Raw genomic sequence first — 22,128 nt, forward strand, 5'->3', positions numbered from 1 at the left:
TGATCCCAGGAGGTCAGGGGTGATCCCAGGAGGTCAGGGGTGATCCCAGGAGGACAGGGGTGATCCCAGGAGGTCAGGGGTGATCCCAGGAGGACAGGGGTGATCCCAGGAGGTCAGGGGTGATCCCAGGAGGACAGGGGTGATCCCAGGAGGTCAGGGGTGATCCCAGGGGGACAGGGGTGATCCCAGGAGGTCAGGGGTGATCCCAGGGGAACAGGTGTGATCCCAGGAGGTCAGGTGTGATCCCAGGAGGACAGGGGTGATCCCAGGAGGTCAGGTGTGATCCCAGGAGGACAGGGGTGATCCCAGGAGGTCAGGGGTGATCCCAGGAGGACAGGGGTGATCCCAGGAGGTCAGGTGTGATCCCAGGAGGACAGGGGTGATCCCAGGAGGTGTGGTGTGATCCCAGGAGGACAGGGGTGATCCCAGGAGGTGTGGTGTGATCCCAGGAGGACAGGTGTGATCCCAGGAGGACAGGGGTGATCCCAGGAGGACAGGGGTGATAATTCTGAGGACACCAAGAGACAACTAGACAATTTCTTTAATTAAGGCACTATTAACACAGGCGTTTCAAGGAAAATTTATCCTTTATTTACAGTCATCACATATCAGATTTTGTGATATATATGGATTCAATCATATTGCTAACAACAGAAAGAGCTCAATCCAGAAGAAATTCCAACTCTGAGAACCTTGATGAAATAGTCTGTTCAATAAAAGACTGAAGGAAAAAGGATACTCCATTGAGGTACATTCTATGGAATGAAAATGTTTCCAAAAAGAAAAAGAACTAATTTAAATTCTAACTGGTAAAAATCTTGAGTATTTTTAATGGATGATTGTGGGTATTAAATCATCATGGTATTTAGAACCCAAGGGGTCCATTTAAAAGATCTGTCACCACTTTATTTGAAAATGTCATGTACAACTTATCAGAATTTATTCCTTTTAATTTTAGATGTTAACTTAAAAATGTGTGTGGGAAGCACAGGGCATTCTTTTAGGGGGCGTCTGGGTTAAAAACAGAGCTGTGCGGCCCACTCAGCGCCCCCTGGGCCCGTCCAAGTACGCCCCTCCCTCGGGTGCACACTGCCTTCAGGTACACGCCTCCCTCGGGGACACGCCGGCCTCGGGGGACACACTGCCTTGGGTACAGGCTGCCGCTGTCCTCCCCGACCCCCTCCTCCTCTTCCCCTCCCCCTCCCCCACCTCCTCCGATTGCTTGGGGGGGAGGGGGGAAGGGAAGGGGGAGAGGGAGGGGGGAGGGGGAGGGGGTCGGGGAGGAGCAGGGAGGAGGACGGGAGAGGGGGAGGGGGAGGGGGGAGGGGGAGGGGGGGAGAGAAACACGCTGAGACACACAGAGCCGGCGGCTCCTGCAATGCCTTTGCCTGGGAATCGAACCCACGGCCCTTAGTCTGTGTGACGCTCCCGGGGGCGCCGTACCTGCCAAGACCGGCTCCGAGCGATCCCCGTGCTCCGGTCACCGTCACCGTCACGATCCGTGCGGACGCTCACCGGAAAGTGCCTCCCGCGTAAGGCCCGGCCGCCGGGACCTACGCTCACCCCGCAGCCGCAGCCCTGCCCGCCGGTCCAAGGGTCAGGGGTCAGCCCCTCGCCCTCCACCTGCAAAGCCCTTGAGTCCCGGCCGCACCGCCGCGAGGCCCCTCACAGACATCAAAGCCGCCCCCGACCCGGCGGAGCCCCGGAGCATGCGCGGAGGCCGGAGACCTCAAGCAGGTGCACGGCAACCGTCACCGCCCTTGGCCAATCGGGAGTCGTGTTGTTGCCCAGGATCCCACCCTCCGCCGGGACCGTGGAACGGACAGCCAATCAGAAGTCTTGTTGTAGACGCGGAGCCCCGCCCCGACAGGGCGCCGGGTGACGGGCAGGGTCACGGGGGGTGAGCGCGCCGGAGCTGCCAGCCCGCAGGGCCCGCGTCCGCGGCCCCGCACCGCCCTCCCGCCCGCCCTCCGGCGGCGGCGCGGCCCATGCGGCTGGGGGCGGAGGCCCGAGCGGACGCGGCGGGGCGTCTCCGGGGCGGCGGGCGGCCCGGGGCGGGGCGGGGGCGGCGGCGGGGCCGGGGCCGGCCCGGCGATTGGCCGCGGGCGGGGGCTGGGCGGCCGGGCGGCCGGGCGGGCGGCGCGGCGGCGCAGTCGGGCCCCAGCCGCCGCGATGCTGCTGTCGCTGGTGCTGCACCTGTACTCGCTGCGCTCCGTGCTGCCGGCCGCCGTGATGCTGGGCTCGGCGCCCACCTACCTGCTGGCCTGGGGCGCCTGGCGCCTGCTGTCCGCCTGCCTGCCCGCGCGCGTCTACCAGGCGGTGGACGACCGGCTGTACTGCGTCTACCAGAGCATGGTGCTCTTCTTCTTCGAGAACTACACGGGCGTGCAGGTGAGCGGGTGCAGGTGAGCGGGCGGGGCGGGGCGCGGGCACCGGCCTGGGGAGACCCGGGGCCCTCCGAGCCGCCGCTGGGACCCGCCGCCCGCCTGCCCCCTTCCGGTCCCCCGCCCTCGTGGTGCCTCGCGCGGCGGGTGCATATGAACGTGGAAGTAGGGCGAGAGGTCGGGTTCGGGGCGTTTGGCGCGAGAAGGGGGTGCAGAGGTTGGCGAGAAGGGTGCAGGGGTCGGTGAGAAGGGGGCGCTGTGTAAACGCACTGGTCCGCTTGGGGAGCGGGGACCCTCCCGGGACAGGGTGTCCCGTTGGCACCAGAAGCGCCGCTCTGCTCGCCTGGGCCCCGCGCGGGGAGCGGGGAGCTGGGCGCAGTGGCTGCTGCGGGCGCCCCGGGAGGTGCTGCCGCGTGTCCGGGCTTCATGCGTGGCTGCTCTTTTTCTTTCTTTTTTTTTTTTTTTTTTTGTCTGGTTACTTTCTTTCTGTTTGTTTCTTTCTCTACTGAGGTTGGACTTGTAGATAAATTTGTGCAACAAACAAAAGCAGAAGGGCCCCTTTCTTTAGTTCTCCGAAGTCTCAGACAGAGTAACAATTGTGCATTTTCATTTTATCTCCCAGTTTGCAAACAGTTTGGTTCTTGGTTATTACTTTATTCAGTTACTCCCTTTCCCCCTCCTCTCGGTTTGGCATGGAGGGCAGCGGAGGGGATTGTCCTGTCTTCTCGCCATTGAGGGCCACAGGGTCCATCCTGTTGTGCGTCAGCAGCTACTGTAGACCAGTGGTTCTCAAGCGGAACGAGGCCCAGGAGTCAGGGTTTTAACAAGATTCCCAGGTGATTCTAATGCGCAGCCCAGGCTGAGAACCGCTGGTCTAGACTTTGTGAACTGCTGTTGGCTCCCTGAGGACTTGCGTTTGCCCCGATTGTGGGCGGTTGTTTGGGGGGAAGGGAATTAGGAGAAGCCGGGTCTCCATTTAAACCAGCATCTCCGTTTGCCCGGAGGAGGATCACTCTTCCAGGGAAGGAGTTCCCGATACTTGATTGGATAGTGGGCCTCATGGGAACGCGCTGATGCAGGTCCGTCGTTTCCCCCGCGCTCTTCACATTTACCTGAATGCGTGGTTTTATCCTGAGTCAGCGTTAGATTTCACATCAGAGGACAGCTGGCCTGGACTCAGAGCGTAGGACAGAGTCAGTTACCTTTTAGAAAAATTAGTCTGTACCTAGTTATTTTATTTTTGTTCAAAGAATGGAATATGCCCTGGCTGGTTTGGCTCAGTGGTAGAGCGTTGCTCTGCAGACCAAAGGGTCCCAGGTTCGATTCTGGTCAGGGGCGCATGCTGGGCTTGCAGGCTCCGTCCCCAGTGGGGAGCGTGCAGGAGGCAGCCGATCAGTGATTCTCTCTTATCATGGATGTTTCTATCTCTCTCTCCCTCTTCCATCCTCTCTGAAATTAATTAAAAAATATATTAAAAAAAAGGAATGGAATATGTTCCATGCAATATAATGTACAACATACCATTGAAGTACTTTGTATTTAGCAAGTTTCTTATTTTTAAAAAGCAATTGTAATCTCTCCCATTTTGGGGGGCGGGGGGCGGGCAACCAAAGTTTTTGGTGGCCTTGAAAAAAAAGTAAAAATAAAAAAGCAATTGTAAAATTTCAGAGTGATTCTGAAATTGAGTATTTTACCCCATGCCCTGTTAAGTATAGACCTCCAGTTTATTTTGGAGTTCTTAGCACATGGTTTTGTAAAAAATTTAAATTTTGAATTATACTTCATGGCCATCAGACATCCTTTTATAAATGTGGGTCCCTTGATGAAGTTTTGTAGGAATCCTAGAACTCAGTGCCCACTGGCCATGAAATGCAGGTTATGGACATTTAATGAAAATGTAGGCCTGAGGGTTTTCTTGTCCATGCATTATTTTTTGGCAAGGAGTTACTTGTTGGTTAGTAACAGAGAACATGATATTTTTGGGGGTCTTCAAGATTAAGTCAATAGAGGAAAAATAGCTGTTTTTTAAATATAAACCCAAAGGAAAAGGATATGTGAGAATGCACAGTCTGTCGCCTTATTTTTTACCTAATAGTTTTCCTCAGTGACTTTGTCATTGCAAAGTTTCTATTGCCGGGAGCCGGTCCATCCTTGCTGTTTCAAAGGACCTGGCATATATGGCATACTGTTCTTAATATGTTTGCTCACCTTCTTGGCACTATGTGTTTTAACCAAGGTCACCTCTCTGAGAAAGGGTGTTTCCCCAGGTAGGGATTTTCCCCTGAAGTTAGGGAGGGAATAAAACCCCTCAACTAAGTGCCAGGCGGGTAATTAATCACTTTAACTATGAACAATCATGCTTAAGCTACATAATCTTTACTCCCTGGAATGGAGATAAGAAACGCCCTAACCTTTGGAATAGAGATTGATAGGATTGAATCAACTGGTATAAATACAGATGTAACAAGACAGCGAGAGACAGAACCTACACACAGAACTTAGAACACAGAACTTAGAACACAGAACTAAGAAGACAGAACTTAGAAGAGAGAACCTACACAGAACCTAGAGACAGAAGAACTTCGCTGGAGAGAACATGGCAAAAGATCCTGGACAGAAACTGGCAACAGAACCTAGAGACAGAACCTAGCGAGAGAACATGGCAAAAGATCCTGGACTGAACCTGACTATAGAACATGGCAAGAGAACCTGACTAGAACCTGGTGACTGAACCTGGCTGGAGAACCTGGACAGAACCTGGCTGGAGATCCTAGCCAGAACTTCGCTGGAGATCCTAGCCAGAACTTCGCTGGAGATCCAGAACAGAACCTGGCTGGAGATCCTGGCTAGAGATCCTGGCTAGGCTGCTGATCAACTGAACACTGTCTCCGTGTCCTTCCTTCTTTGCCGCCTCCATCCACACCTTTGGGGACCCCTGGACCTGCTGGGGCTGGACCCCGGCATTCTATTAAAATTTTAGCTTGCGCTCTGGCCCGTGTGGCTCAGTTGTCTGTATATTGTCCCATGCACTGAAAGGTTGCCAGTTCGATTCCTGGTCAGGGCACGTGCCCAGATTGCAGGCTCAGTGCCCAGTGGGGGCAGGAGGCAGCTGATCAATGTTTTCCTCTCACATTGATGTTTCTCTCTCTTCCTCTGTCTCTAGAAATCAATAAAAAATCTTTTAAAAAATTTAGCTTGTTTTTCTTGTTTTGCTAAGGGACTTTTTTTTTACTTGAATTGTTCATCAGCTTTCATTGCACGACCAGTGATAATCCTCTTGTTTGTTCTGTATAAAAGAATGTGAACTCAAAAAAAAAAAAAAAAAAAAAAAAGAATGTGAACTCTTTCATTTAAGTTTTTTAATGAAAGGAAGTTCACCATTAAATTATATACATTGCAGAAGTATTTTCAAATTAGATTCCTAAAAAATAGCATTTTAATGCTTTTAAATTATGAGTATAAAAAAATAAATGCTTTGTAATAGTTGTGACAGTATTTTTTATGCATGGAATTTGCTCTTTGCTTGTTTTTTAAAATATGTTTTTATTGATGATTTTAGAGAAAGGAAATGAGAAGGATAGAGAGATAGAAACATACATGAGAGAGGAACATCTATCTGCTGCCTCCTGCACACCCCCTACTGGGGATGGAGCCTGCAGTCGGGCATGTGCCGTGACTGGGAATTAAACCGGTGACCTCTTGGTTCATGGACTGATACTCAACCACTGAGCCACACCGGCCAGGCAGCGTGGGGAATTCTTAAAGCTGAGAACAACTGGGTTCATGAAGCTCATGATCTCTGCTTGTCAGGTAACCCTTCTTCCAACAGTGCACGTGGTTCCACTGGATTTTAGGTAAACGTTCTGTTCCTTCCTGATTTCACTCCTTTACTCTCACATGCATCTTTGAGACAAAAACATTTCAACCACTATTGCTAAAATTGCTGTTTCTCATTTATCTTTTTAGGTTCTTCGAGAAACTCATTAATACTGAAACTCAACTGGGTACCTCCTTCGCCATTTATTGCTTGGGGATTTTAAAAGCTTTATGTATCTATCTCTTGATTTGAGATCCACTGACAATTAGAACACACCTTTTTACTATTTGAGGGAGCCCTGATTTAAGTGAGTAATTGTATTACGTTCCTGTGATTGCCATTAGAAAGCACCTCAAATTTAGTGGCTTAAACCTGTAGAAATTTATCTTCTCACAGTTCTGGAGGCCAGATGTTGGAGATCGAGGTGTGTGTTGGCCTCACTCCCTCTGGAGGCTCCAGGGAGGAGCGTGTCTCTCCTCCAGCTCCTTGTGCTGCTGGCATCCCCTGGCTTGTGGCCACATCCTCTAGGCTCTGCCTCGGGGTCACAGGGCTCCTCCTCTCTGTCTCAACTCTCCTCCGCCTCTTGTGTAAGGACACTTGTCATGAGGTGTGGGGCCCACCCAGATAATCCAGATGATCTCGCCCACTGCCCTGCTGAAATCGGTTGGAATTTACTTTAAAATGTATTTTATTCTAATGGCTCTGTTTGCTAAGTCTCTCTTCCCCAAATGCTAACTAACAGTAAAATTTCAAATTTGATATAAATAAATTAGTTTTTCTACTGACCTACTTTGAGTGTAAAATAGTGGTAGGGATTCTATATACATAATTTACTTTGTTTCTCTCATAAATTTGTCTACTTTTGTGGAGCTGAATACAATGAGAGTTGAGTCTTCTTTAAAAAATATATTTTTATTGCTTTCAGAGAGGATGGGAGAGGGAGAGAGAGATGAAATATCAATGATGAGAGAGAATCATTGATCGGCAGCCTCCTGCACACCCCACACTGGGATGGAGTCTGCAACCGGGCATGTCCCTGACCGGGAATCGAACCGTGACCTCCTGGTTCATAGGTTGATGCTCAACCACTGAGCCACGATGGCTGGGCGAGTTGACTCTTCTTAAATGGAATTAGAAGTTAATTTTCCCTTTAATATTTCCTTATTATTACTATGGTTTCTTAAACAGAGGTTGATATTAATAGACATTCAAAGCTAAGTAAGAACTGCTCACTGAGGAACCCGAGAGCCCATTCTCCGTCATGCCTTCCTTCAGTGCTGGTGTGGGCACCTCGTTCCAGGGCCTGCACTGGACACTGCAGGGTGCAGGGGCGACCAACGTGGAAGGCCCTGCCCTTCCGGAGCTCAGTCTAGGGGGCCAGGACATGGCAGGGAAAGGGCTGTGTGTGTGCTCTGTGAGCTCGAGGTGGAGGCGGGGCCTGGGCAGCTTCCAAAAGCCCGTGCTGTGAGCCTGGAGCCTGAGAAGAAGCCAGTGGGGAAGGTCTGTGGTCGCCCTGGGCGCCGAGTCAGGGAGGGTGGGTGCGCGTAGTGTGCCGGGCTGTGCGAGGCTGCGGGCGGCGCTGTGGTTGGACAGGGAGGCAGCCAGCTTCTGAGTGGGCCTGCGCTGTGCAGGGCAGCACCCCTCTTCCCTCTTCACCGCGGTGAGAACCGAGGCACCAATAGTTCACGTGTTCACGGGCCAAGGCAGTCTAGCGGGGGCCCAGTTTTCTGCAGCCGCGGTGCTAGTGGTGAGGGGCTATTGGTTGTACTTACACTTGGAGGAAGGTGGGCAGTCAGAATAGGAGGCAGCACTGAAACGGGAGCGTGCGGTCGCTCTGTGACACAGACCAAGACCCTGCTTGGCTCATGGGAGCGGCTGCAGCGTGTTGGGAGCTGCGTGGACCCTCCCAGCAGGCGGACGCGCAGGGTGTGTCCGGGGGAGGCTCTTGCTGGCACCTGTGAACATGGTCGGCCCGGCCAGGCTTTCCACTCGTGGTTTCAGCTGCCACTGGAGGCCTTTGGGCTGCTGCCTGTCTACTTCCTTCCACTCGACACCTGGCCTGTCCTGGCCTCACTGCATCTCAATGTCAGGGTCACTTTACGTAGCTAACGTGAGCACTACGAGCGTTCACATATTTCGTGCCTGTTCTCCTTCCACAGGACGGGAAGCCCTTGGAGGTGGAGTGGGGGGAGAAGGACTTGATGTTGTTCTTTGTAGCCAAAGGGCCGCACAGTCTGCAGGGACGCTGGCCTGGGCTAGTGGGGGGCGGGGGGGCTGCCCCCAGGGTGGGTCTCACTGGCCTGGGCTAGTGGAGAGGCGGGTCCAGCAGGGCCTGCAGGTGCAGTGAGCCTGGGCACATTCTTTACTGGGTCAGGAGGGAGAGGACTCCGCCCTCAGAAGCAGGTCAGAGGCCTGGTGGAGGGAGGGCTCTGGGAGCCTGAGGACAGGGAGCCCTTGTTTGCTTGCCAGGAGACACTGCCCTGGCTGCGGTTCTGAACCTGTGCCGTGCTCTCGGCCGGTTTCTCTGTGTCCCCGTGGGAACTAGCCGTGAACACCCACACAGAGTTTTTGCAGAGGATAGTTTGTAACGTTTGAAGGAGTTTGGGATCGCCCGTGAGAAACCTGTGTGGCCCCTATTCCCTGCCCCACCGCCTGTCGGCTTGAGCAGGTCAGCTCAGCTCCGCCCGGCGCTCCTCCTGAGCTGAAGGACCACGTCTCATGGTCCGGAGACTCACTGAGAGGGTGCGCGGAGCCTGCCAGCTCCCTGGTGGCCCACGTGGATGCCCAGGACAACGCCGTGCAGAGGGCAGTGCCAGGACGGAGGTGGCGCTCGGTCAGACCTCCGAGCGGGAGGTCCCCTGGGTGCTGCGTGGTGGCTGCTTTTGCACACGGGTATTGGGCCAGTGGCGGCGTTTGCATTTGTTGCAGAGGGATCGTCACGTCCCTCATCAGTGGACAGACAGGGCAGGGAAAGACCGCAGGTTGGGTATGCATTACGGCCGGAGGCTGGTACTGGTTAACTGGTGACATATTTCATTGGCATGAAGCACATTGAAAAATGCATTTCAAATGCTTATACTTAAACATGGAGTGTACATTATATATGCAGTCTTATTCCAACTGAAATTCTTTGTGGCTGCATGTCTACCTAATCAGAGACCTTTTTTTAGGAAGGTAGACTGGAGAGTTATTTTTCTTATTTGCGAATCACTTACCCCAGTTTTGAATTTAAAAATTCACTTTATTGGGTAATAGGGCAGTCGCATTGTCTGGGATGGTTTCGATGTTCCAGACCTGTTCCAGACAGAGGGTCTTGTCTGCCTCACCATGCCTGGGAGGTGGTCCTGGCAGTGTGTGCGTTTCCAGGCGGGAGCGCGGTGGAGGGCGGGCCCTTGCTCAAGCTCCTCGTGAGAGATGGACGAAGTTTCAAGGGGGAGCCGCTGGCAGACAAGGCTCCAGGCCCACCCGTGGGCTGGCACCAGCACTGACCACATGGAGTCCAGGCCCTGCGACCTGACCTTCCTGTGTGGCAGCCTCTGAAGGCCCGGCTTCCCTTCTGGGAAATGTGACTCCACAGGCGAGAGCACCAAGCCGGCTGCGGGCCAGTGGGTGGTGCTCGCCCTTGCTCTGCACTCTGAGTTGTTCCACGATTGGTTTTCAATAAGCAGTTTGTGTTAATAAAAGTGGTGGTCTCCCCACAGCCAGGCACAGCAGCCCCCCCCCCCCCCCCAGCCCCCGACAGACGCTTCCCCTGACCCTAGTGCAGGCAGTGCTGCCCAGGACGCCCCAGCAGGGCTGACTGGTGCCGACCTCCTGCACCAGGCAGCTCCCAGCTGCCCCTGCCAGCCAGGGTACGAGGGGCAGGCGCCCAGATGGCCACACCACAGCCCTGGCCTCATGCTCCTTCCTCCTCACTCTGCCCACCCCAAGGCAGTGCCTGTGGAAAGGAAATAGGAAAGTTCCAGAGAGCATTGGGAGCTGTGCCCTGACTGGGGCAGGGCAGGGAGGAAGCCCTTTCCTCCACCCTCGGGTTTGCCCTGGGGCCTGCACACCACGCGACGGGAGCCAGGTGAGCACAGGGCAGTCCTGCGTGTTTCACTGCTGTGAACGCTTTCATGTGCCCTGGGCCTCACAGGAAAGGTGGAAACCCAAAGGCCTGACACGCAGAGGGTCAAAAGCCTCATCTTTTCCTGAACACTCACCTTCCTCTCATCTGCAAATCGCCGTCCCGGACACCGCTGTTCTGAGTGCACCGCTCTTAAGGCACACGGCGCTTCCGTAGCACGTGCAGTCTCCTTCCACGCACTGCACACCCCTCCTCCGCGAGGGAGGCGCTGGGAAGGGCGGTGCCTCTCGAGCCGTGTCCGCACATGTCCAGTCGGCACATGTTGCTGTATTTTGCTCACAAGAAATCATGTGTTTCTTTCACTTGATGACCATTAACCTGTTCCACTCCTGACTGCTTTAAACACGTGCCATCTCTGCCCTCTGAGACTCCAGGAGAAATCTGATTCTTGTTCATCGTGATTGGAAATAGTCATGACATCGTGTGTTTGTCAGTTGTTGGCATGGTCCCATTCGGTATGTTACATAAGTACATGCTTTAACATATCAAAGTAATGCTTCTTTTTGTTTTATCTTGTAGATATTGCTATATGGAGATTTGCCAAAAAACAAAGAAAATATAATATATTTAGCAAATCATCAATGCACAGGTTTGTACTTCATTTGCATGAATCTTAGGTTTTTCTACAGAAAATATATGGACATTCAGAGTAATGTTCTTATATACTTAAATGAAAATTTTTTGTTATTGTTAAAACATGACTTTTTAATGCAGATGTATATGTGACCTTGTATTTGTGGTTTTACTATGAATTTCCCTCGTCTTGCCTCTCCCTCTGATGAGTGTACATAAGCTGTTTTCTCTTTCCCCCACTTCTTTGAACAGTACCCTAATGTCTGTGCGTCTTCCTTCTGGAGGTGATGTGTCTGGAAGGGGGCTGGTGGGTGGCGGGGTGTGTGCGTTTTATGTTTTGATGGTTGAGCTGCAGAAAGGGGTTCAGTATGTGAGGCCACATGCCCTCAGCACGACGTTCGTGTCTAACGGGCGCGGTTCCTTCTGACTCCAGTGTAGGTTTAACCACAGCTGTTTACTCCGACAGAGGCCTCCGAAGACTGGGGTCTTCAGTGAAGCACAGCGTAGACTTTCAGTTAGACCCTTTAAGCTTTTATTCTGCAGTAGTTATGGAGTTACAAGAATGATAAAAAATAGTGGCAAGGATTGCATGACCTCCTCCCCCAGCGATGACATCCCATCAGCTGGTACAGCACCCAAACAACACATGCACCTTGGCTACAGTCCTCAGCTCTCCAAATAGCTCCGCTCAGAAGCACCCGCTTCCCGTTGCCTTCAGACCTGTGCCTGCCCTCCAGGCGCTCCTACATTTCATCTTTACTCTGCAAAACCTAGTGCTCGGGAGCAAAGCGAAAAGCAAGCTGACCGTTGGTAAGGCCTGAACCGCAAGGCCTGTGTGCCGGCTGCCCGCGCCGTCCCCCTGCCCCCTGGCCTCTTCACGACTTAGTGCTTTTATTCCTCCCTCTGCCATAGATACGGCAAAGAGAGGGAGAGAAGTTGAAATGTATTGTCCTCAATTTAGCTTAGTGATTACACTCAGTTTTATAGGACAAGTGTTGACACTACCAAGTGTTGACAGGAGATTTTGTATTTTTTTAAATATATATTTTTATTGATTTCAGAGAGGAAGGGAGAGGGAAAGAGAGACAGAAGCATCAATGATGAGAGAGAATCATGGATCGGCTGCCTCCTGCACGCCCCACACTGGGGATGAGCATGTGCCCTGACCGGGAATTGAACCGTGACCTCCAGGTTCATAGGTTGACGCTCAACCACGGAGCCATGCCCTCCTGGCAACAGGCGTTTCAGTGTCTGTGTATTCAGTGAACGCAGTCAGCGTGACTGGCTCGGATTATTTGATGTCATTACGTTTGACTCAAGCACCCCGCCCTGCGTCAGGGCCTGCTGCTCACTCTGGCCTAGAAAGGAACCTTGCTTTGTCCTGTATTTGACTCTTTCTCCAGACAGAACTGGGCTCTTCCCTCCCGGGCCTGTTGCGGTGCCTGTTTCTACCAGAGCTCCGTGAACTGAATAGGACGGGTTGTGGGGTCAGGGCAGCCGTGACAGCCCAGAGTTCCTCCGGTGGAGCTAGTGGCCCATGTCATTTATGGAGCTGCTTCTCTGTTCAACAGGGTTCTCTCTCAAAGTGCCTCGTTCAAGTTGCCTGCCCCTTCCCTTGTTCCACGTGGGGAGGGGACACTGCTGTGTAAGGGGCCGTGGCCGTGGTGCCGGCGTGGAGTGGTGGCTGAGCACCGGACGGTGGCGGTGATGATGACGATGGTCACATGATAGCCGCTGCCGTGTCTGTGCCGTGTCTGTGTGCTGACTACGTGCCCTGCGGATACTTCACTTTAGAGCGGGGGCTTCTGGGAGGCATTTGGAAGAAAGCAGATTTTTAAACTATTCCTGTGTTTGGAACTGGAAGGTGTGGTGGGCAGTCTGAGTGCAGTCACCTCACAGCACACCTGCCCCACCCCTCACCTTCCTCCAAGGCTGCCTTTTGGGGCCAGGCCTGCACCACTCGCCATCAGAGTTGAGAAGGATCTTTTCTAAATGCCTTTTTAAAAAACCGTAACTTAGGGACAAAACTAAGTAGTGATTTTAAATTACTTTAGAATTACAGGCCTCAGTCAGAATACAAGGTGGGGCAAAATAGGCTTGCAGTTGTGAGTACACCAGACCCGGTTGGTTGTTGTAGTTTTACTTACTAGAGGCCCGATGCATGAAATTTGTGCAGGTGAATTCATTCAAGTCGGGCCTTCCTTCCCCCGGCTGCTGGCACCAGCTTCCTTCTGGCACCTGGGACCTGGGCTTCCCTTGCAGCCCTGGCTTTGTCCGGAAGGACGTATGGTCTAATTAGCATGTTTCGCTTTTATTATTATAGATTGTGTTCTTTTCCATGTTAACAACTGTAAACCTACTTTTGCCTCACCCTGTGTGATAGAAGATTTAAAAACCTTTTCCCAGAAACAAAAAGGGCACATAAACATTTGCGTATGGTCTTAGGTTCCCGAGGCCCCTCCTGCTTTTCTGTGGACTGGGCCATTGGCTAGTGAGTCTAAAAAGGTGTCTTTTTAAAACCCTCTTGAGATATTCAGAGTCACAGCTGAGTATCTAAAACTGAAGTAGCAGAAAGGTAAGTCCCTGGACTGCTGTTTAGCCTAGACTCTCTGGCTCACCTGCAGGGCCAGTGGGTACACGGATCTTCCTGGCAGGCCTTTCAGAGGGTTAAATGTCCGTGAGCTCACTCCTCCCTCGTGTCTCTGCTACCTTATTCCTCTCCAGGGTCAGCAGGGCAGAGTGGCTGCAAGCCTTCCTCTACGCCTTCTTTCACTGTCTGTGACTGACGGACCTTGTTGATCTCATGATATGCTCCCCTTTCTTGGTTTAAGTGACATTTTTCTTGACTGACAGCATGTATGGTGAGTAGATGGTCATAAGAAGGCGTGGGCTTTGGGGTCAGAGAGACCCTGGCCCCTGTGCCATTCTGCAGTCGGGTGTGTGATGGTGGGCAGCTCCCTGCCTCTCTGACCTGTATTGGTCAGGTCCAGGCAATATTGACGTGGCTGGCTCCTAATCTCACAGCGTGCCTGCTCGTGGGGGCACTTCCCAGCAGGAGCGATGATGATAATGGTGGTGGTGGTGGTGGTGGTGATCCAGCAGGAGCGATGGTGATGATGATGATGATGGTGGTGATGATGATGATGATGGTGGTGATGGTGATGATGATGATGGTGGTGATGATGATGATGATGGTGGTGATGGTGATGATGATGGTGGTGATGGTGATGATGATGATGGTGGTGATGGTGATGGTGGTGATGGTGATGGTGATGGTGGTGGTGGTGGTGGTGATGATGATGATGGTGGTGGTGATGGTGATGGTGGTGGTGGTGGTGGTGGTGGTGGTGATCCAGCAGGAGCGATGGTGATGATGATGATGATGGTGATGATGATGATGATGATGGTGGTGATGGTGATGATGATGATGGTGGTGATGATGATGATGGTGGTGATGGTGATGATGATGGTGGTGATGGTGATGATGATGATGGTGGTGATGGTGATGGTGGTGATGGTGATGGTGATGGTGGTGGTGGTGATGATGATGATGGTGGTGGTGATGGTGATGGTGGTGGTGGTGGTGGTGGTGGTGATTGACCATGAGCGCAGTGCTGGGTCCGAGCCAGGCAAGTACACCCTGTGTAGCCGCGTTGGACTCTGCAGCGTCCGTGTGAATTAGGAACTGTCGTTACATCAGAATGTACATGAGGAAACCTTGCTTTTTAAACAGACATATATATGTTTTTGTTGATTTTTAGAGAGGAAGGGAGAGAGAAACACTGGTGCCCAGACCAGGAATCAGCCCAACCTCCTTTTGGTGTGCAGGACAACACCGACCGTCTGAGCCACAGTGGCTACGCCAGGAACCCTTGCTTTTCCTGTGGCCTCTCCTCGCTGGCCTCAGGTTCAGGGAAACAGTGGTGCAGCTGTGACTGGGTCACATGGAAGAATTCTCCTGTGGCCACATTTCTGATGTTTTGATTACATGATGTCAGAGCTCAAGTGCACATAACTGACTGTAAAGGGAATGTGTTACCTTCTCAGCTGTCATAACTCAGCTTTGTCTAGTGCCTCCTTCCTGAAACCTCATTGAGAATAAACAAAAAAGGTGAAAAAGATATTTGAGGAACAAGAATTGACGGCACAGCCCTGGTCGGTGTGGCTCAGTTAATTGGAGCGTCCCATGCACCGAAATCTGCGCTTCGCTCTCCCTTCCTCGCTCTCTAAAAATCAATGAAAACATATCCTCCGATGAGGATTAAAAAACAAAAAATTGATGGCATGAAGCTTGTGTCTTGTGACTACTTAAATTCGTTCTTGAATGTTTCCACTAACATTTTCAACGATGAAGCACAGAACCCAGAAGAGCTCTCTACAAACACGACGTGTGTTTAAAATCGCACACCGTCTCTCCAGTGCTTGGAAGAGGCATCCTGGACCATAATGTAGACACGCAGGTTTCAGTATAAAAGCGCACGGTAGCCACTCCCCCTCTTTGGAAGGAGTTGTTGTAAGGAAAGATGCCGAGCCTTGTTTTCGGCCTGTACCCTGCGAGGTTCCAGGTTGCACGTCAGCCTGCAAACCCTCACTCAGTTCTCAGGACTCGCTCAGCGGGTGCACATCAGGCAGTCAGAACAAGCGCAGTGCTTATCGGGGACTGTTTCCTTGGTGTGAGTGCGAGGGAGGGACAGGAGTTACGTACTGTAGAGAGGTGACACTGGGTAGTTCTGCAGCGTAGGTGTCCCACCGACACAGAGCCCGGTCACACTTAAGGGAACTATACTCAGACTTACACATATCATTGTAATTCTTCACTCACTGTGGAAGAGTTACTTGCAAATGTTAAAGGAAGATTTAAAGAGATTTATAGCCCCAGCCAGGCTCAGTGGATAGAGCGTCAGCCTGTGGACTGAAGGGTCCCTGGTTGGATTCCGGTCAAGGGCACATGCCCAGGTTTCGGGCTAGATCCCCAGTAAGAGGCGTGCAGGAGGCAGCCAATTGATGATTCTCTCTCAACATTGATGTTTCTATCTCTCCCTCTCCCTTCCTCTCTGAAATCAATAAACATATATTTTTTTTTTTTTTAAATATATTTTATTGATTTTTTACAGAGAGGAAGGGAGATAGTCAGAAACATCGATGAGAGAGAAACATCGATCAGCTGCCTCCTGCACATCCCCCACTGGGGATGTGCCCGCAACCCAGGTACATGCCCTTGACCGGAATCGAACCTGGGACCTTTCAGTCCGCAGGCCGACGCTCTATCCACTGAACCAAACCGGTTTTGGCAACATATATTTTTTAAAAAGGAGATTTATAATAATTGATAGAATATTTTTCCAAAAAGACAACTTTAGTGTTCCAGCCAGCGAAGTGCTATCTGGGCTGCTCTGTCGGGACGGGCGTTGCCTGCCGCCTGCACGGTGGAGAGTCCCCGGTAACGATGGGGACGGCCCTTTAGCTAGAACTTTCTGGTAACTCCCTGACTGACTGGCTTTTCCTTCCTACAGCCTTTTGCTTTGTGTGTTTTAAAACGTCCCCCTCTAATTCGCTTCTTTGTGCACTCTCCCAGGACCCGATTCCTTTCGCAGAGCTCGCCAGTTCTCTTCCAGTTCTTTTCAAGTTCATTCATACACGCGAGAACCACGTGCGGTTATCGTTTTCAGTCTCAGGAGACAGGGCAGTTTGTAGCCACTACTTTCAAGTCCAGACCTGGGGGTCTTGACCTTCACACTTGGCCTCTTTCTGTCATTTTCTTTCCTCAGTCCTTTTCCCACCTCTGCCCACTGCCCACTGCTCCTCCCTCCTCCTCCCTCCTCCCTCCTCCCTCCTCCCTCCTCCCTCCTTCCTCCTCCCTCCTCCCTCCTCCCTCCTCCCTCCTCCCTCCTCCCTCCTCCCTCCTCCCTCCTCCCTGCCACAGGCGAGTCCGTGCTCAGGATTTCTGTGAAAGATCAGTTAGCGGTTTCTTTCTTCCTGCAAGTTTTTGTTGGCATAAACTCACTCCTGCCTCTTACTTTTGCTTTCGCACCCTTAGTGAGAGCTGTCAGCAGCCTGGGCGTGTGTGCTGGGTTTTGTGCAGCTGCCGGCACAGTTGTACGCGCTGAGGTCCTTGGTTTGGATGCGCCTGTAACCCGGTGTTGGCCTGCAACTCCCTGGCGCAGTGTCCCGGCCTTTGTTGGCCGTCTTAGCATATACGGAATTCTCAGGGGCACTGGGCAGTTTCACTGAACCGTGTTTTTGCTTATCATTTTGTCAAATTTCTAGACTTAGAATTAGAGAAGCTTACTTTATCTCTGCTTTTGGGTTGCTTTGGTGGTTTGTAACCTTTGCATTTTGTTCATGAAATAAATGCCTTTCAAGAAATACAAAACAAAAACTCTTAACGCTAGCGGTTTGGCTCAGTGGATAGAGTATTGGCCCACAGACAGAAGGGTCCCGAGTTCGATCCCAGTCAAGTGCATGTACCTCAGTGGGCTTGATCTCCAGCCCCAGTCAGGGCATGTGCGGGAGGCAATAGGTCGTTGTGTCTCTCTCTCTCTGTCTCTTCTGCTCCCTTCCACTCTCTAAAAATCAATGGAAAAATATCCTTGGGTGAGGGTTAACAAAAATACAAAGAACAAACAACCCTAAACAACAAAAATTAGAAAATACATGCCGTAACCGGTTTGGCTCAGTGGATAGAGCGTCGGCCTGCGGACTGAAGGGTCCCAGGTTCGATTCCGGTCAAGGGCATGTACCTTGGCTGCGGGCATATCCCCAGTAGGAGATGTGCAGGAGGCAGCTGATCGATGTTTCTCTCTCATCGATGTTTCTAACTCTCTCCCTTCCTCTGTAAAAAAATCAATAAAATATATATTTTTTAAAAATTAGAAAATACAGAATTTATATATTTTTTTTAATGTCTCCTGTTGGTTTAAAGTAATATTAGAATTTGAATCTTAACATTTTCCAAGCAAATTCCTTAGAGAATGTGGTGAGGGGCGCTCCGGCTGTGGGAGGGGTGCCAGCGCCTGTGGCTGGCGCACTGATGGCCTGTCTCCACAGTGGACTGGATCGTGGCGGACATCCTGGCCATCCGGCAGGGCGCCCTGGGGCACGTGCGCTACGTGCTGAAAGACGGCCTGAAGTGGCTTCCCTTGTACGGCTGTTACTTCTCTCAGGTAACGCTTCTCCCATGCTTTTTAAAAACGTATATCCAGCTTATAAAAATTTTAGACTTAAAAATTAAATATACGCTTAGTATAAATGTATAGGTTGGGGGCTGTTTTTATGAGTTTAATAGCTTTTACTAAATTGAAGTAATTTTATTTCAGATTTTTAATGGTGTGTATTTGTATACATGTCTGACTATCTAGATAGTTTTATTAAATAGCAAAAATGCAAATGTACAGAAATCAGACAAATAGGGAAATTTAACAGCATAGAATTTGATAGACAGTTACCTTAAGAAAGCAATAATAAAAGTGATTATGGCCTAGCCTGTGTGGGTCAGTGGTTGAGTGGTAACCATGAACCAGGGGGTCATGGTTTGATTCCTGGTCAGGGGCACGGGCCTGCGTTACAGGCTCAATTCCAGGCCCTGGTTGGTGCGCTTGCAGGAGGCAACCAATTGATGTGTCTCTCTCACATTGATGCTTCTCTCCTTCTCTCTTCCCTCCAATCTACTCTCTCTTAAAAAAAAAAAAAAAAAGAATTATAAATGATAGTCTTGTTTGAAAAGGGTGCTTTAGCTCCATGAGCAGCAGTCCCAGGAGGGTAAGTTTCTGTGAAGCAAAGAATATTCATGAACAGATTCTGTACTGTTTTGGAATTCTAAAAGAATCAGAAGTCAAGACACCTTTCAAAGTAAAAAGACAACTTACACCCACTGTTCCCCATCTCAGTTTTTCTTCATTTCCATTTTACTAGGATCCTTTCTCTTCTCTTCCTTGACCTTCCCAACCCAAGACAGGCTGTATTCTCAAAAAGTCAAAATCACAGTTTTATGAAGTAGTTGAAGACCAGCCTTAAACATTCAGAGCCCTGGAAGATGCTTAGCTGAGGGTGTGGTAGGAGTCTACCATTTAGTAGTGACCTGGGAATGTTGGCAGAGTGACTGGGGGTCTTGGGTCTTTTTCTGAGAACACGGAGATCCCACAATAACTTGAGAAGTCCTTTAGCCCATCCACTCTACTATTCAGATAACCTGGGCATGGTAGGTTTGTTCTCGAGGTGCCTAAGCTGACGGGCCTTCAGCCAGGGTTGCTCTGTAGCCTGCGTGAGCCTGACGAGCTGCAGAACGACTTGCCCTGCTCTGCTCCCTGGAGAGGCCTGGGAGGTGTGCGTGTGCTCTCCGTGCGGGCGTGGCGGTGCCCTGCTGTGCGAGGGTCTGCCCCAGCCACACGTGTCGGGCGCTTCCCCGCCCAGCCCTGTTCTGGAGGCACCAGGCCCGCTCCTGCTGTCCTGCCCACCCAGGCCTCCCTAGCAGCCGTCTTCCCAGGCAGGTGTTCCTCCCTCCTTGCCCTCCCTCAGGCTGTTCCTCAGCCTGACATCAGTGCCGAGGCCCAGGATAGGTGTCACCAGGACCACCACCGCCCCCCCCCCCCCCCCCGCCCGCCACTTCCACTCTCTCCTGTCCTGCCTTTCCTTTGGGCTCTTTCTGAAAATACCACGTTCTCTATACCCTTCTTGTGGCGCATGTCACTTCCCCTGCTCAGTAAGCTTCTTGCTTCAGTGTCTCGGGATGTTCTGAATTAAAATAGACTTCAGTAAGCAGGTGAAGTGACAGGGAAGAGACGCTGCTTGGAGAATAGATGCACATCCCTGGAGGCTCGGGAGTCTCACCTGTGGTGTGTGCAGCCCGTGGCTTTGACCTCCGACAGAGCGGGCTCCCGGCAGTCCTGTCTGTCCGGGTGAATAAGCAGTGGCCCTTGGAGTGTCCTCTCTGCGCTCCGATGGCCGGTGCGCACGTGGAAGGAGCCGCCACCCGGTGGAAGACCCCTGCTTGCCTCTGTCGTCATTCCTGTCACTCAGACTGGATGCGGACAGCACGGTGCAGCCAGTCCACTTACTGCAGACGAGTTCGACTTAGCACAGAGGGAAGCAGAACTAAAGTAGAGGCAGATGCCGCCCTGATGCGGAGTTTCATTAAGGTTCCTGCGTGGTTCTGCGTGGGCCAGGCTCCTGCAGCTGGGTGGGCGCACACAGCAGGCCTGTTTGCTCCCAGGCCCTGAGGGGGGACGGGCGGGGGGCCAGTGCTGGCAGGCCTCTCCCTCCAGCCTCTCCTCCCTGCCGTTGACTCCTCCCCTGTGGCCTCTCTCCACTCCGTGGAAGGCACTGTCCTGTCCTGTTGGATTAGGGTCACCCAGGGACTCAGGGCCTGCCTCTCCCCCTGGAGGCCCCTCCCAGACACCGTCACCTCGCAGGGCAGGACTTCGACACAGGAATGTGGGGGACACGGTTTCGTTGGCAGCAGTGCTGTGGACATATCTTAGTCGGGCTAGTTTCTGACCCCTGAAAGACCATAAATGTGGACATTTTAAGGACACTTGGTAGTGATTTCACAATTAGTGGAAAAATTGAGAGCTAAGATGCATCTGAGATCGAGTTTTTTATCTTAAAAATGCATTTTTAAAAAATAAAGCATTTTTATTTTAACTGCCAACAAAACTAAGCAATAATGTACTTTGCAATATGCAGCTTTATTTGAATTCTGTTGCATCATAGGAGAATTTCAACTAACGTCCTTTAGATGGGAATGTGGCGCGTATTCAGGAGTTTCCTGCCGGCCTGTGTGGTGCCGGCCGCGGGCGCTGTGACAGTAACGCTCTCTGGCCTGTTGCAGCACGGGGGCATCTACGTCAAGAGGAGCGCGAGGTTCAGGGAGAAGGAGATGCGCCAGAAGCTGCTGAGCTACGTGAGCGCCGGGACCCCGGTAAGCGACGGCCGCCCTCCGCTCGGTGCGCGGTTTGGGACTTGGTGAGATGTAAGGATTGTCTGCCAGGCTGTTGTCCGTGTGTAAGGAGTAATTCAGGGCTTTGTTAAGGCCACAGAAGCCCTCCCCATAGAGCAAGCACATGGGGACATGAGACGGTGGCTGCGGACGGATGGCGGGCCTTTGCTGGGGCTCGGTTTGACCTGAGAGAGCAGGCAGGGAGGACGCGGTGTCTAGTCTATAAATAGCAGGCGGCTGCCTGTCACTTAGGCCTCCACCTGCTCTGCCTGGTCTCCATGTCAGCGCGTCCAGGCGGCTGCTTTCTGGCTGTGAGGGCCGTGTGACTTCTTGTGTAGATTCAGTTATTTGAAAAGTCAAAATTAGTGTCAGTATCTGCAAACAAAGAACCATTCAGTGTATTACTTTATAAACCCCCCCCCCGCCCCCCCGCCCAAAGAATCTCGGTATTCGCTTAGAAAGATGCTGACGGCCGCCCGGCGCCCTCACCCTGCTCCCCCAGAACCTAGGAATCAGTGCCTGCGCTTCCTCCAGTGCCCAGGGGCCCTGTGGCTCAGAACCTCCAGGGTCAGGCTCCTTCCTGTCCTCCCTGTGCCCTCCCTGCAGCGAGTGGTGAGGAGGAGTTCTGCCTCCACCGCAGCTGGTAAGCGCCCGCGGCAGGTGCTGTTCACAGCCGCGCGCTCCTTGTTTCGCACGGAGGGGCCGTGGGACTCCGCTCCGGACGGCTCACCTGCAGATGTTCGGGTGGGGCTGGTGTTCTCGGGTGGGAGAGAGATTCTTTGAGCATTCGGCATCCTAAATGAAAGCCTCTTATTTTTTTGTTAATAAATTTAAAAGCTTGGGATAATTTTGGATTTACCAAACCCAAGTGAGAAAAGGCGCCTCTGGACAGGAAGAAAATACTGCAAACCACGTATCCTGTACGGTGTTAATTTTGAAAATACGTGGGACTCAAGCAGCTCAGTAGCCAGAAAACACATCACCTGGAAATGGGCAAAGGGCTCGACTGCACACTCTCCAAAGAAGCCCTGGGGCGGGGGTGGGGGGGGGGTGGGGGGGGGCAACGTGACAAGGTGCTCCACGCCCCTGATCGCCCGTCAGGGCCACAGGCAGGTGTCACCTCAACCTGGTAGAGTGCCTGCTATCAGGACGTCAGGAGGTGTGGAGAGAAGGGAGCCCTTAGATACTGTTGGTGGGAACCTAAATTGGTGGTGTCCTTATGGCAAACAGAACAGAGGGCCCGCCAGGGATTAAGACTAGAGCTGCCACCTGATCTGGCAGTTCTACTTCTGGG

At 52.1% G+C, this 22,128-nt stretch overlaps 1 protein-coding gene and 1 long non-coding RNA gene across 6 annotated transcripts in view; one reads left to right on the forward strand and one right to left on the reverse strand.

The window, feature by feature from the left end:
* Positions 1-568: 568 nt before the first annotated feature.
* On the reverse strand, positions 569-1,997 carry LOC118653239. Its single transcript, XR_004966821.1, has 2 exons — positions 1,444-1,997; positions 569-755 (listed from the first exon to the last, which is right to left on the reverse strand). It is a non-coding gene; the product is annotated as an uncharacterized LOC118653239 (long non-coding RNA).
* Positions 1,998-2,083: 86 nt separating this feature from the next.
* The window catches only part of AGPAT5 (1-acylglycerol-3-phosphate O-acyltransferase 5), a 58,719-nt gene continuing 38,674 nt past the window's right edge, over positions 2,084-22,128 (forward strand). Inside the window, exons 1-4 of one of the 5 annotated variants that reach the window (XM_036303896.1) lie at positions 2,084-2,391; positions 10,847-10,916; positions 17,948-18,063; positions 20,727-20,816. In XM_036303896.1, the coding sequence (XP_036159789.1) occupies positions 2,173-2,391; positions 10,847-10,916; positions 17,948-18,063; positions 20,727-20,816 (495 nt within the window). In that variant the 5' untranslated portion in view covers positions 2,084-2,172. Of the gene's footprint in view, positions 2,392-10,846; positions 10,917-11,315; positions 11,711-17,947; positions 18,064-20,726; positions 20,817-22,128 lie in introns of those variants that run through there. The other 4 variants (XM_036303897.1, XM_036303900.1, XM_036303899.1 and 1 more) reach the window with 4 other exon arrangements.

This window comes from Myotis myotis, unplaced genomic scaffold, assembly GCF_014108235.1.
Source record: "Myotis myotis isolate mMyoMyo1 unplaced genomic scaffold, mMyoMyo1.p scaffold_m19_p_39, whole genome shotgun sequence".
Taxonomy (NCBI): Eukaryota; Metazoa; Chordata; class Mammalia; order Chiroptera; family Vespertilionidae; genus Myotis; species Myotis myotis.